At 35.9% G+C, this 13,004-nt stretch overlaps 1 protein-coding gene and 1 non-coding gene across 3 annotated transcripts; both read right to left on the bottom strand.

Moving 5' to 3' along the window:
* Positions 1–4,086: 4,086 nt before the first annotated feature.
* TRNAN-GUU (transfer RNA asparagine (anticodon GUU)) lies at positions 4,087–4,158 on the bottom strand. The gene has a single exon. It is a non-coding gene; the product is annotated as a tRNA-Asn (tRNA).
* Positions 4,159–6,961: 2,803 nt separating this feature from the next.
* On the bottom strand, positions 6,962–12,718 carry LOC113722671 (constitutive photomorphogenesis protein 10-like). 2 transcript variants are annotated; one of them, XM_027245930.2, is made up of 5 exons: positions 12,564–12,718; positions 9,500–9,803; positions 8,389–8,462; positions 7,510–7,657; positions 6,962–7,403 (listed from the first exon to the last, which is right to left on the bottom strand). In XM_027245930.2, the coding sequence occupies exons 2-5, from the start codon at positions 9,765–9,767 to the stop codon at positions 7,306–7,308; spliced, it is 588 nt and encodes a 195-aa protein (XP_027101731.1). In that variant the 5' UTR covers positions 9,768–9,803; positions 12,564–12,718; the 3' UTR covers positions 6,962–7,305. The 2 variants fall into 2 exon arrangements, with proteins under 2 accessions (XP_027101731.1, XP_027101732.1); XM_027245931.2 differs by having other exon boundaries at positions 7,553–7,657.
* Positions 12,719–13,004: the final 286 nt, after the last annotated feature.

Genomic DNA, 13,004 nt, shown 5'->3' with positions numbered 1-13,004 from the left:
TAGCTAAACTTTTTCATATTCTAGAGTGAAGATGAACTTGTTATAGTTTTAATTTGAAGTAGTTGGGAAATGATTATCCTTTCTCATGATTTGTTAGTTTGAGAACTTGTGCTTATACTTTATAATTGTTTGGCCATCAATTGTGAATGATTTGATAATTGTTGAGTAATAAAAATTTGCTTCAAATAGATCTAAATTCTTAAATACTAATCTTATTCTCACGAAAATAATGAATAACTTCATTGAGATTATTTACTTGTTTCTTATCTTTTCTCAATGAAACTAGGTGAAGGATAATTCAAGAAGTTAAATAAATTGGCAAAAGCAATTTCTAGAGAAATTAGTCAAGATGGATTCTCTTAAAAATTTTCATTGGCGAAAGCAAAAACGTAGATTTTGTGAACCGTGCTAGTTGAAAGCAAAAAGGTCTAGTACCCTCTTCACCATTCCCCGAGACATCCTCAAAATGTTACCAAAAGGGGATAATGATCTGAATGGGGTTGAACTGTAGCATTGGGGTAAACCATACTCCATCGGTCATTGCAAAAAAACTAGAGGTGGCAAAATGGGCGGGATAGACCGGATTTACTTGGGTTTGAGATGGAATCGAGTCATATGGATTTGCGCCCAACCTTACCCATATGTGTTTTGGGACTAACTTGGGTGGGATCATTTTGGGATGGGTTTAGATTGATCCCGCCCAATATCCAAATCTATTTTCTACATATTTTTTCCTTTAATTCATTTTTTATTTTTATATAATTTTAATATTTTTTATTTATTAAATTTATTTTAGTTTTATTAAATAAATATCCAAGTGCTTTATACTCAGAATTCCCACCAAAAATTGGATTAACAAATAAAGGAAAAGATAGATATACAGTCATATTTCAACATATATCAAAATGGCTAAGATACTTAGGGTGTTGAATATTTATCCTCATCATTGTCCAAGGATGACAGGTCTAAACTGACTGAAATGCTAGAAATTCTTGTGGATAATGATTAGGAAGACTACTAGATTATATTCACTGGTATGACTATAAAAATTGTTAAAGATAATTTTTGAATCCTTGCTATTTGAGCCCAATAGGTACCCAAGTATTTCCCAAAATTTTTCATCAATTAATGGGTACAATTGGGATTTGTCCCATTTTAAACCCAATATCAAATTCCAGTACTCATCCCGCCCAAAGTCTCCATGGGCATGAGTAATCCATTGGGACTTGGGACAAATTGCCACCTCTTAAAAAAAACCCTTTAAAGTCTCTTATTTAAATTTGCTTTTCTTTTCCTCCGATTATTCCAAGTGTGCACTGGGCCGAAAACCACCAAATCAATCCATTTATATAGATTGGCTAGGTTCATCAGTACATGTTGTATCAACCCCGCCTCCCAACTTTGCATCCCCAGTCAAAATATTATTAAAATATCCCAATATCAGCCACGACAAACTCATTTGAAATCCAACGTGGCCTAGATATTTCCATGGCTTTCTTCTAAATGCCTCGTCAATTGAAGCATACGCTGCAAAAATGAGCCAATCCGTTCCTCCCTTCACTCTACCTATCGCGTTTATCGCTTGTTCACGAATAGCACCTCTAGCTAAATCAGATACCGATCCCACAGTATCCAAATCCCACCGGAGAAGCCAACCGCTTCAGCACTGGCTAAATTTGAGAAATGAAATGCTCTCAAAGGTCCAATCTGCTTTATACTTCAAGCCGTGGTCTTAATCAAAATTAGAATATAAGGGTCATGAGTTATGAGCGTTTCCCTTAGATTTCTTTTGAACTTTTTTTTTACAACACCTCTACTCTTCTAGTAGATTATTCAGCATCAGTTAAAGGAAATAAGACAATGGTAGCAGCTTAAGAGCTTAGGCCATTCAGCCTTCCCTGATCAGACTCCATACCCAAGCAAAACCTCCAATCATACTAAAGGACAAGCCTCCATCTCCTCCACTGAGTCCAAGCCGATTACAAAATTTTCCCCAGCAGCATCTAGGCTCATGTCTACTTCCGTTAGTGCCCTCAGTTCCACCTCTTCCACCCTTCCCTGAAATTTGTTCAAATCTTTGACAACATGAAAAAACATTGTTCAACTCTTTGACAACATGAAAAAAATCAAAAGCTCCGCCCTCCCTCTCTATCTAAGGGATGGAAGGGCAGATGCCTTTGGTGTCCCCCCCAATCAAAATTGGGACCTCATAATCACTAGCCAATATACTTTTCTCTCATGCCTTTCTTCGTTCAGGATTCGATATTCTGGTGTCCTAGGCGTAGAGGAACCACACCAATCCATCCCGAACTTGGTGGTTAAACTCTACTGCGGTGACAATACTGTAGGGGAGGTCCTGCGGAAAAATAGCCCGACGCCAGGATGATAAAAAGTTTAAGACCTCTCATTCTTATTACTTTTTCAATATATGAAAACGAAAAATGAAAAAGAAAAAGGTCGTCTTATTCAAAACCCCAATTATGACATCCTTTATCTCCCACTTCACACCTCGGAACGCATCGTTCTTATAGAGATAAACGTGCTTTCACATCTTTTTAACCCGAAATGGCTGGGGAGAGGAGTCCCTTTTTTGAGGGTACTCCCGGTAACATATCCAGTGGAGACGAGGTGGGGCCTGTAGCTCAGAGGATTAGAGCACGTGGCTACGAACCACGGTGTCGGGGATTCGAATCCCTCCTCGCCCACAACGGGCCCAAAGGGGAAGTACCCTTCCTTCTGGGGGTAGAATGGTGGGGATAGCGGACCAAAAGCTATGGAACTTGGGTGTCGGTCTTTTGTCGAAATGGAATGGCTTTTCTTTTTATTTTGTGAACGGTGGAATTAGAGGTGTCAAAATGGGTGATTTGGGCGGGTTTGGGTTGGGTAAAATAGGTAATGGGTATAAGTGAGTCAACCCATTTATACCCATCTAATTAGATGGGTATAAATGGATAAGTCAAAAAATGAATTGGGTAACCCAATTACCCATTTATAACCCATTTATTTTAATTTTTTGTAAACTCACTTAAATTCATTTTTGCAAACTAAGTTATCAATTTATACCGCTCTTTGTATCCATCATTAGTTTTAAATATTTACTTGTAATGCTCAATAAGCCTAATTATCAATTTTTTTTCATTTATACTTTATGAAGCAAATTTACATATTATTTAATAATTGAATAATAAGAATATAAAAATTTGAACTAAGTACTATAAAAGTTAATATAAAACTTAAACCAAAAATTTTGAATCCTTAACATTATTTTCATATATAAATTTAAAATTTCATTTTAGAAAGATAAGAAAAGAGTCTAAAATTTATCATAAATTGGTAATGCAGACAAATGAACAAGTTAACAAACTAAGATAAAATAAAATAATAAGATAAAACCAACAAATAATAATAATAATGAAACAAAAGTAGTTAATATCATGACAAAATGAAAATTTTGAAAAAAAAAAATGGGTGGGGGAAGAGAATTCTAAATGGGTTAATTGGATTTAATGAGTTACCCAATAATACCCATTTAATAAATGGGTATTATTGGGTAACCCATTTATATCCATATACACAAATTTAAGATACCCAAACCCATCTATTCATGGGCGGGTATGGGTAAATTTAGTTAAGTGGGTTGGTTTGCCACCTATAGGTGGAATCATTACACATAATATGCCCCGACCCCATCAACCTATTTTTTTGTTTTACGTTCCGTAAATCTTCGTCAGCCAGGCTTGGCTTGGGCAGAATAGCAAAGCAAGTACAAGTATTAGTAGCAGAACAAAAAAGCCTTCTTATATCTCGCGACAATTGTGACCTCTTGGGAGAATCGATGACTGCATCAAAGATGTAGTGCTAGTACTAGTACATCTTAGAATTCTTAATTGTCTAGTTGTAAATAGCCCCAGGGCTATGAAACAAAGGATTATCCCGGACCTACACCGAGGTATTAATGGTGATTTTCAAATCTCGCAGAATGTGATACGATGAGATAGAATGCAAAGACAAGGAACGGGTTACCTACTCTTAACGGACAAAGCGAGCCCCTTTATTCTGAATTAAAGAATTCAGAATAAATCAAATCTTCCCAAGTAGGATTCGAACCTACGACCAATCGGTTAACAGCCGACTGCTCTACCACTGAGCTACTGAGGAACAATGAGAGATTAGATCTCATAGAGTTCAATTCCTGTTCTCAACCCATGACCAATATGAGCTAGAAACTTCCTTCGTAACCCCCGGAACTTCTTCGTAGTGGCTCCCTTCCATACCTCATTTCAGAGGGAAACTCAATGTGGCTCTATTTCATTATATTCCATCCATACCCCAATTCCATTCATTTAATATCCCTTTGGTGTCATTGACATAACAGATGTCGTTTCTAGTCTATATTTCTTTTCTATATATGGAAAGTTAAAAAATCATCATATAATAATCCAAAAATTGCAATAGAAAAGAAATAAGGGAGGTTTGTGATGATTTTTCAATCTTTTCTATTAGGTAATCTAGTATCCTTATGCATGAAGATAATCAATTTGGTCGTTGTGGTTAGACTCTATTATGGATTTCTAACCACATTCTTCATAGGGCCCTCTTATCTCTTCCTTCTCCGAGCTCGGGTTATGGAAGAAGGAACCGAGAAGAAGGTATCAGCAACAACTGGTGACAAGTGCCGAACCTGTGCAATAATAAATACTAAAAAGTCCTAATTACCACCACAATTAATTATAGAACAAATCCGAGTACTAGAGTAGGGACTCTAGGTGTGCAATGAGTTACTTGATTCACCCTGTTCCCGAAGAGTTTGCTTGATCCGATATACCAGATTTGTCTATACAAATATTAATTTTGCATACAATGGCAAGTAGGGTCGATTCCACAGGGAGCGGGTAGGAAATTATTTCTTTCCAAATCAATAAAATGGGGGATGATTATTAGGATGAAACTGAAAATAAAATAAAATAAATAGAATTCAAACGATAACTCCACAAGTACAATTTATTAAAAATAGCAATTAACAAAATTCTACCCAAAGGATCAACTACTCAGGTACGGTCCAATTAAATGATCATCGATGCAAAGATATTTCATCCATTCATCACTAGGTTAGTTATAGTTATCAACAAGCTCTGACAACCAGTTCTTCCTTACTTTTTCGACAGTCAAGGTACGACCATTGACTGCTTCTCTAACCAGATAACAATCTTAGGTACGACCGTAGGAATTTAATTACCCAACTGCATTAAAACTAGAAGAACCCAACCCTAACCAATAAACACGCTAAGAGGGTTTATTTAACCTAGATCTTACGCTTCCCCATCATAAAGCCAATTATGGTGATTGCCACGAGGTGTTAACTAAATGAACAATTACGGATTCTATTTAATTAACGTGGCAGTAGGCTATTAAATTAAATCAAATACCCGGCCGTTGATATTCAATTAATAAAATACCCATAAACAATTAATTCAGGAAATGCACGAATAGCAATAAATTGGAAGAAATAATGAAGATTCGATTAGATCTCATAGATATTATGGACCGCGCCCTCGCGTCAACCTTTGAGTAGAGGAGGAAATTAGCCGCTCCTCATCGTATCAATTTCGCGTGATTCAATTGATATCATCCGCACAATTACCCAAGAATCAATTGCCCAGAAATTGGGGAGGATGAATTAATCGAAGAAACAATCAACGAAAAACCTGGCTTCGTCTTGTATTGGAGCCGCAATTACAAAGCAAAAGCCAACGGAGAATTGTCAAAGGCGAAAGGAACGAATTCAAGAGTCAGAGTCGCATAAAGCAAAAACTACGGAAAAGAAGAAAGTCTCCAATGTCTAACCCAAAGCCGTAGAAGAAACAAAAGAAAAGCGTCTAACCCCACAATTGCAAAAAGTAAAACTAAAGCTAAAAGAAGTGATCCCCCGAATCTTCCTTTTTTCCTCTTTTTTATAGCCGCCGTAAGTAGTATTCCTCCCAGGAGGAGGCTTTTGCCTAAGGGGCGCTGATCCCACGCTTCAGGTTCACGTGGACCGGGGTCCGGTTTTTCGGTAACGTCCACCTTGTCTGGCGTGGCCACGCCCTGAAATGAGAAGTCTTCTGAAAATTTACCTCAAGATATCATTTTTAATGCTAACTACCTACAAGTCACACAAATATCAACTATGAGTGAAATTTCATTTCTTAGCACCATGAATAGCCAAAATTAGGACAAGATGACAATGCAAAATGTGCCAAATAACTGCTCTATCAACTGGTTTTATTACGGGACAACTCATGATATTCATATCGATCTATTATGCGCCTCTGCATCTAGCATTGGGTAAACCTCATACAATAACTGTCCTAGATCTACCATATCTTTTATTTCATTTTTTTTGTAACAATCACAAACACTTTTTTGATTATGGATCTACTACCCGAAATTTAATGCGCAATCTTAGCATTCAATGTGTATTCCTGAATAATCTCATTTTTCAATTATTCAACTATTTCATTTTACCAAGTGCAATGTTGGCCAGATTAGTCAACATTTATATATTTCGATGCAACAACAAGATGTTGTTATTTGTAACAAGTAGTTTTGTTGGTTGGTTAATTAGTCACATTTTATTCATGAAATGGCTTGGATTGGTATTAGTCTGGATACGGCAAAATCATTTCGTCCAAGTAGAACTGATTTTACTGCTTAGTATTGCAAAAGATTGCAAAAAATAATAGGGGAAGCGTTAATAGTATGGCACAAGAACGGTAAATCAGAAGCATGTACGATGGTTGTATCCAGTACAAGTTTTGTTTAAAATACAGAAAGTGACCCTATCCAATTTGGAGGGCCTATTTTCAGTAGCCAGGACTTCCAATGAGAACCATCAAGCAAAACCTAGAATTAGTTGTCATTGCCAAGAACTTCGACTTTTTCAGAATTATACACCCCACTGATAAAAATAACGTGTAGCAAATCGGCGACAAGATTATGCTTTAATCAAGCATTGAAGAGGAAGATCACAACTACATGCTATTACATACATATACATCAATACTACTTGTTAGCCATACTCATCAACAAAGTAATAATGGAAGAACCAAGAACTTGCTGAACTAGTTATTACTACATAAGCGCTGTGGACTGTTTCCACCCAATTAGAACTAATGTCAAACCTAGTTAAATAAACAAAAATCCAGAACCAGATAACTATGTGAGCAAGAAGACAGCTTCTAAAGACGAAACTTGAGCTCCATTTTCTCGACTGCAGAAAGTAATGTATTCCCTAATACCAAATATTATGGGCTTAAAGACCACATTTCACCTTGCGAATCTCATTGTCCACTCCGCTGCTAGCTCATCATGCTTGGATTTGTCTGTCAAGTACAAGTGGGCAATACCAGGAACAAGGGGTTTATCTGCAACCACCAACATATAATATTTCAACACAATATTATTTTTAAGATGAAGCGTATACATTGGACCTTGCGAATAAGCTAGGGCAAAGTGGAGGGATTTACATACAGGTGTCAGGATTAGTGAATATAGATATAAGCGCGCAAAGAACCTTTGAGATTGTCAGAGCTGGACTCCAATTATCTTTCAAGATGTCCAAACTAACATTGCCAGAAGAATCAATGTTGCAGTGGTAGATGCGAGTTTTGGACACTACCTGCAATCCTGATGTTAGCATAAGCATAGTAGAAATGTCAAATAGCAGTTATTGCAGTTCACACAGTGATCACTTGCACCAGGAAATTTTAGTTGAAAATAATGGCACATGTGAAATGTAGAAGGGTAACACTTCGCAGCATTTGAATCGTAGTTTACGAATCTGAGCCAGTTGAACTAATATGGATAGGATTAGGTTTACACGTATTCCAAAAACTTTTGAAACAACTTGAGCAAACTGTCCTCATTTTGAAATAAAATTTACTGCTCGATAACATCATGAAACATAATCATGACAATATTACAATTCCCTAGGGGCCAACATTTCATGCAAACAATCTGAAGGATAAAGGTGAAAAGAAGCATTGTGGCATTTTACTCCATTCTTGGTCTGCAGATTGCATGCAAGATCTAAAATGGTTGCTTGGTAAATCAGATGATTTTCAAGACATTCAACTCAGCTATCATATGCAGAAACACTTGCAAATATACTTGTCAACTTAATAATCTTTTTGTTGAGGAATTTTTGATGTACTGCAAATGTTCAACTCCCGAAAACAAGTGATGTAGTTAGGTATATAACCCAGATTTAAGAAAAGAATCTATCATATCGCATATTCAATCTTGAAGATCTTTTCCATGTAGAAAAAATTCTAGCTTATAGTGAAAATGAAATTAAATAAAAAAAAAGGAATTAGTGATCTTCAGTATTTCTGGTAGATATCAGCATACCTTTGGTGGCTTGAATGGATAATCACTAGGAAAAGTTATATCAAGAAAGAATATCCCACCATGATATGGTGTACCTACAGAAGAAAGGATATTCAATACAGAAGAAAGAAGTATATTCAGTTAAAGTATTATCTGCTCAAACACCATGGCTTAATTTTCCCACTTGGAAATAGACATTGCAAAGTTGAGTAAATTCATTTGGCACCCTCGTAATTTTCAAAATTTGCAGCTTTGCACCTCCAATCTTTACATTCAAACACATTGTCCCCTAACATTTTCTTTTTCTTCTCTCAGTTCGCCCCAGTAGTTAGAGCTCATGGAGTTAATTGAAAGCCACCCAATCATCTCTTGGCATAATTCAGAACTTTGCCATTTAGCACAAAGGAGAGGATTGAAATTGTGCAAAACAAAGCACAAAGGAAGGCATAAAGTCCTATAGCTCCTCAGTTATGCAGTTTTTTCGTATCTTAATCAATTTGGGCGTGCAACATAAGGATACATGGAAACTACGAGCCCCATGTAAACTCAATCATTGCAACTTATCCAACTTTACTGACTCCATCAAGTATTTGTGCCATATTTTCATGGTGTCCTAATATCAGGGATTACATACATCCGAAATGAAAAGCTTGATAAGCAATGTAGAAATTCTATAAAACACGAATAGGCAGTGTACTTAAGTCCATTCAATTTCAGGAAAAAAAAGTCCCTTTCCACACCTTATTGAACTACAAGTTGGCTTGTTAAATTCCTCATACTTAACAGTAAATTCTAGTACCCCTATAATTCAATGACATTTTCCAAAATAAGCCCTTGCAATAGAAAAATTCATGGATATTTAATGTCATTGTAGTAGGGCAGTAATTGTGTTTTGAGCACAATTTCATCAGTTCAAGTAAAGTTCCCAATCGTCTTGAAGAAGTTCAAAGAACCCTCAAGCATTGACCAAAACATTAGAAAACCCACAAAAAGATGAAATCTTGTACGAGCTCAAAATACTTAATCGCACCAAAATCCATAGAAAAACCAAAATCATGCTGTAAATTTGAATGTAAATGAGTAGAATGTAAAAAGAACGAGAGGCAAAAAATGTGAAGAAATGGAAGCAAACCAGAGGGGCCAATGAGAGTAGCAACCCAGTGGTAGAGATTGTCGCCTTTCGGGCCAGCGGAGCAGTCAGGAGGTGGGTCCATATTCAGCTCCGCCATTTCCCGCTGTATTCTCTTCCCAGAGGCGGAGACCGATGTTGTTGAGGGCCAAGACCTCCTTCCTCCTCCTCCGTCAGAGCTGCCACCACCAGCTACTATTCCTCCACCTCCTATTCTAATTCCACCTGAACTTGAGGTGGCCATACCAGCAGCACTGCCGCTTGTATTCATCAACACAATCAATAATAATTCACACCTGCCAAAATGCTGTATAATTTTGGATAAGAAAAAAAAATTAATAATATTTTTATTTTTTTAATAAATTAAATAACAAAACCAAAACTAGGAGGGGGGAGGTAAAAAAAAGGTACATAGTAAATAGCTAGTCCCCAAGATTGGGCTTTCAAGCATTTATTCAGTTATTTTTTTTCTTAGCTTGTTGGTTACTAGGAGGAGAACACCACGATTTGCGTAGTGTGATTTTCAGGCTTGTCCAGAAATGTCCAATTATTCAAATTGGGATATTAAATATAAAAAAGTTACATAAAGATGCACCAAAATCTTTAAGCAATGAAGAGAAGCCACAATTTCAGCCTAGTTGCTAAATGACAGTGTCATTTTTTGTTTTACTAACTAATTGGACAGCAATGGCAATGTCATTAGTTTGAAAATAATATATCACCATGTAATGCAGCCTTACATTTTTTATGTACACCAAAAATGTATTGCTCATGAATAAATTCAACAGGAATTCATGAACACTAAAATATGTTGGGCCAGAAATCTATATAATTGTAAAATGTAGGAATGGCTGCAGAATCGCAAGAGATAAAGGACTCAAAACGATCAGGATTGGAGAATTGTATATGCTTTCTTGTCCATGATAAGATAAACAAGCCATTATCTCATACTTAGAATCTTCTTAACACAGCATATACCATTTAATTTTTGTACCAGCAACTCTTAGAATCACAAAAATTAAACATAAAATCTTATAAACTAAAAAAAGAGAGGGAAGAACACCCCAAAAAAAAGTTATCTAAGATTAATTGAATAACAAAAAGTTAATTGAGATTAAGCATTAGAGACTCAGATTGTACATAATCTAAGCACAATAATACTAGTAAGGTCCACAAGTGCAATAGCGTGGTAGTTCCATTTTTTTATTATTTTCAATCCAACCAAATCAAACTAACTTTCACTAAACTTGATAACTCAAGCCAATCCCGTCAGAACAAAATCAACAAAAATTTAATGAAAGAACCGTACTCTAGCAAAAGAAAAAGGACAAGCAAGATTTATGTAAAGACATGAGCAAAAGGACATCAATTATACCAGTTTTAATTTGTAACAAAACAGTATCTTCAGAGTTCAAACTATGGTTTATCAAATGGAATAAAAAAGTAAAGTTGACTACATTGACAAAATATATATCCAGTCTAACATGAAAACTTCATGAAGAAATGTCATTGAAGTTGGCAATATCAAACTACATCCCCTAATAAACAACCAGAAAGTTGTGAAATTTGCTTGATTGATGGCTTGATTGATGTTCTTTAAGGATCATCATCATCACAAAGACAAGCTTCAAAAATAGCTTCATTACCAGTGGCACTGGTAACTAACCAGGTTGGCATTACCAACCAGAATAAATTTCAACAAAAGGCAAACTACAAATTGCCTAAGAAAACTAATTAGTTTATTTTCCTTCCAATCTTGAGTTGATAAACTAAAGAAAAGCAAATCTTGCAACCTATCAATAAGATTGACAAATAACCAAAAACTGAAAAACAAAAACAAGACTAACATCTCTAGATAAAGGGAATGAGCAAAACCACAAGTTGAACAGCAAATGTACAACAAATAATATGGCCAAGTTAAATTCTGCAAAGAAGTTGAGGGAGAGAGAAGGAAAGCTTGTCCAAGCACCAAGAGTTATTAGCCCCAAACAAATCAGCAACTAGGAGGTTTTCTTCTCCTTTATTTAGAGGCTCCTACATGAGACTTCTCAGAGTACCCGAAGGAAGCCATTTATCAAACCAAATTCTAATAGTGAGGCCATTTTTGACTCTCCATCTACTCCATCAACTCCATCAATTGAAAATTTGGAGATCCTCTTCTAAAAGTTTTGTTTGTAGAGCCCTGACACTGGAAAGAGTAAGACATCTGTTTCTAAAGTATTTTTATCTCAAGAAGGTTTGCCACTTTGTTGAGGAGACTTGATTGTTTGAGGCCAAGTCCTTCACAGTGCTTTGGCTGAGTGACATAACTCCAGCTTACAAGATGGAGCTTGTTCTTGTCTTCTACAGAAACCCAAAGGAATCTTCTCTGTTCCTTGTCAATTTCAAGACAAAATTCTTGGGGAATGGGAAACCTTGAGTATAGTGACTATATCACTACAAGAAACATTATCATCACTGACAACCAGCTCTTGCCACAGAACATGAAAAAGCCGTCAACTATTACCTTAACCAACAATTTCAGGGTCATCAGTAGATGTAAACCGTGACAACATCACAGCAGCAAAATCAAAATGTTCCTATTCTTAGCACCCAATCTTAAATCTGTTTTTTAACCCCTTTTTCCACACTCCATCTGTACTAAATATAATCCATTTTATCCTGTGATGGGCTATGCTTTTGTTTCCTAAAAGTCAATGCAAAACCAAAAACAAGTACACATGTAATTTGCATATAAACAGCAGTAATTGAATTGCAAGCTCGGTATATAAAGAAGTATCAAATTCCACACGTTGTTTGCTACAAATAAATCCACATACTCAACCGACTAATTACAGAAAATTCACAGAGAAAATCGAGAAAATTGATGATCTGAATTGGGGTACAGGACTTAATTGCACACACAACTCAAAAAAAACCCCAAAAAGAAAGAAATAATTGCACCCATAACTCGAACAATTGCCAAAAAAAATCGTCCAGAAATTTTCAGCCAAAAAAAATGGGAAATTGGGCATGAAGATTTGGGGAAACATTAGGGAGAAAAAGGAAGAGAAATGAGAAAATCTACCTTTTATTGCAAAGAATTGCAGCAGAAAATTTCCCGTTCAGTAACCGGAGAGGCAAGGTGAGCGGGAAAGACCGGGAGAGTAAAAGAACAGAGCCGCACTGCTTTGGTTTTCTTCTGTTGTCATTTTGAACAAAATTTTTTGGCTAATTCAGCCCACGCCACATTTTTTTATTCTTTTTCCCCCTTAGTTTGAACAAACTTTTTTGGTTCACCAAATCCCCCTTTTGGATAATTAGATTATTTGCGATAATTTTTTAAAAAATATTGTAACACTTTTTTTTATGTGATGTATATAAAATAAAGAGGTGGTTGAAAACTATATTGATGATAAAAATAAATAATTTTGGCAAATAATCTATATCCAAACAATTTTTGTACAAGTTTTACTCAAAAAAATTCTGTCAATTTCTTGTTTAATTTTATTTGAAGTGTAAATTTATA

The sequence above is a fragment of the Coffea arabica genome, chromosome 5e, assembly GCF_036785885.1.
Source record: "Coffea arabica cultivar ET-39 chromosome 5e, Coffea Arabica ET-39 HiFi, whole genome shotgun sequence".
NCBI classification, from domain to species: Eukaryota; Viridiplantae; Streptophyta; class Magnoliopsida; order Gentianales; family Rubiaceae; genus Coffea; species Coffea arabica.
The sequence above is the reverse complement of the archived record's forward strand: the minus strand, read 5'-3'. Positions and strand labels throughout refer to the sequence as shown.

Bases quoted from the DNA above. Each gene is read 5' to 3' on its own strand.
- LOC113722671 (XM_027245930.2), bottom strand. From the start codon at position 9,767: ATGAATACAAGCGGCAGTGCTGCTGGTATGGCCACCTCAAGTTCAGGT. The intron at 8,463-9,499 runs GTTTGCTTCCAT...TTTCTTCTGTAG, and splicing joins TACTCTCATTGGCCCCTCTG to GTACACCATATCATGGTGGG. The intron at 7,404-7,509 runs GTATGTAAATCC...TGGTGGTTGCAG, and splicing joins ATTCACTAATCCTGACACCT to ATAAACCCCTTGTTCCTGGT.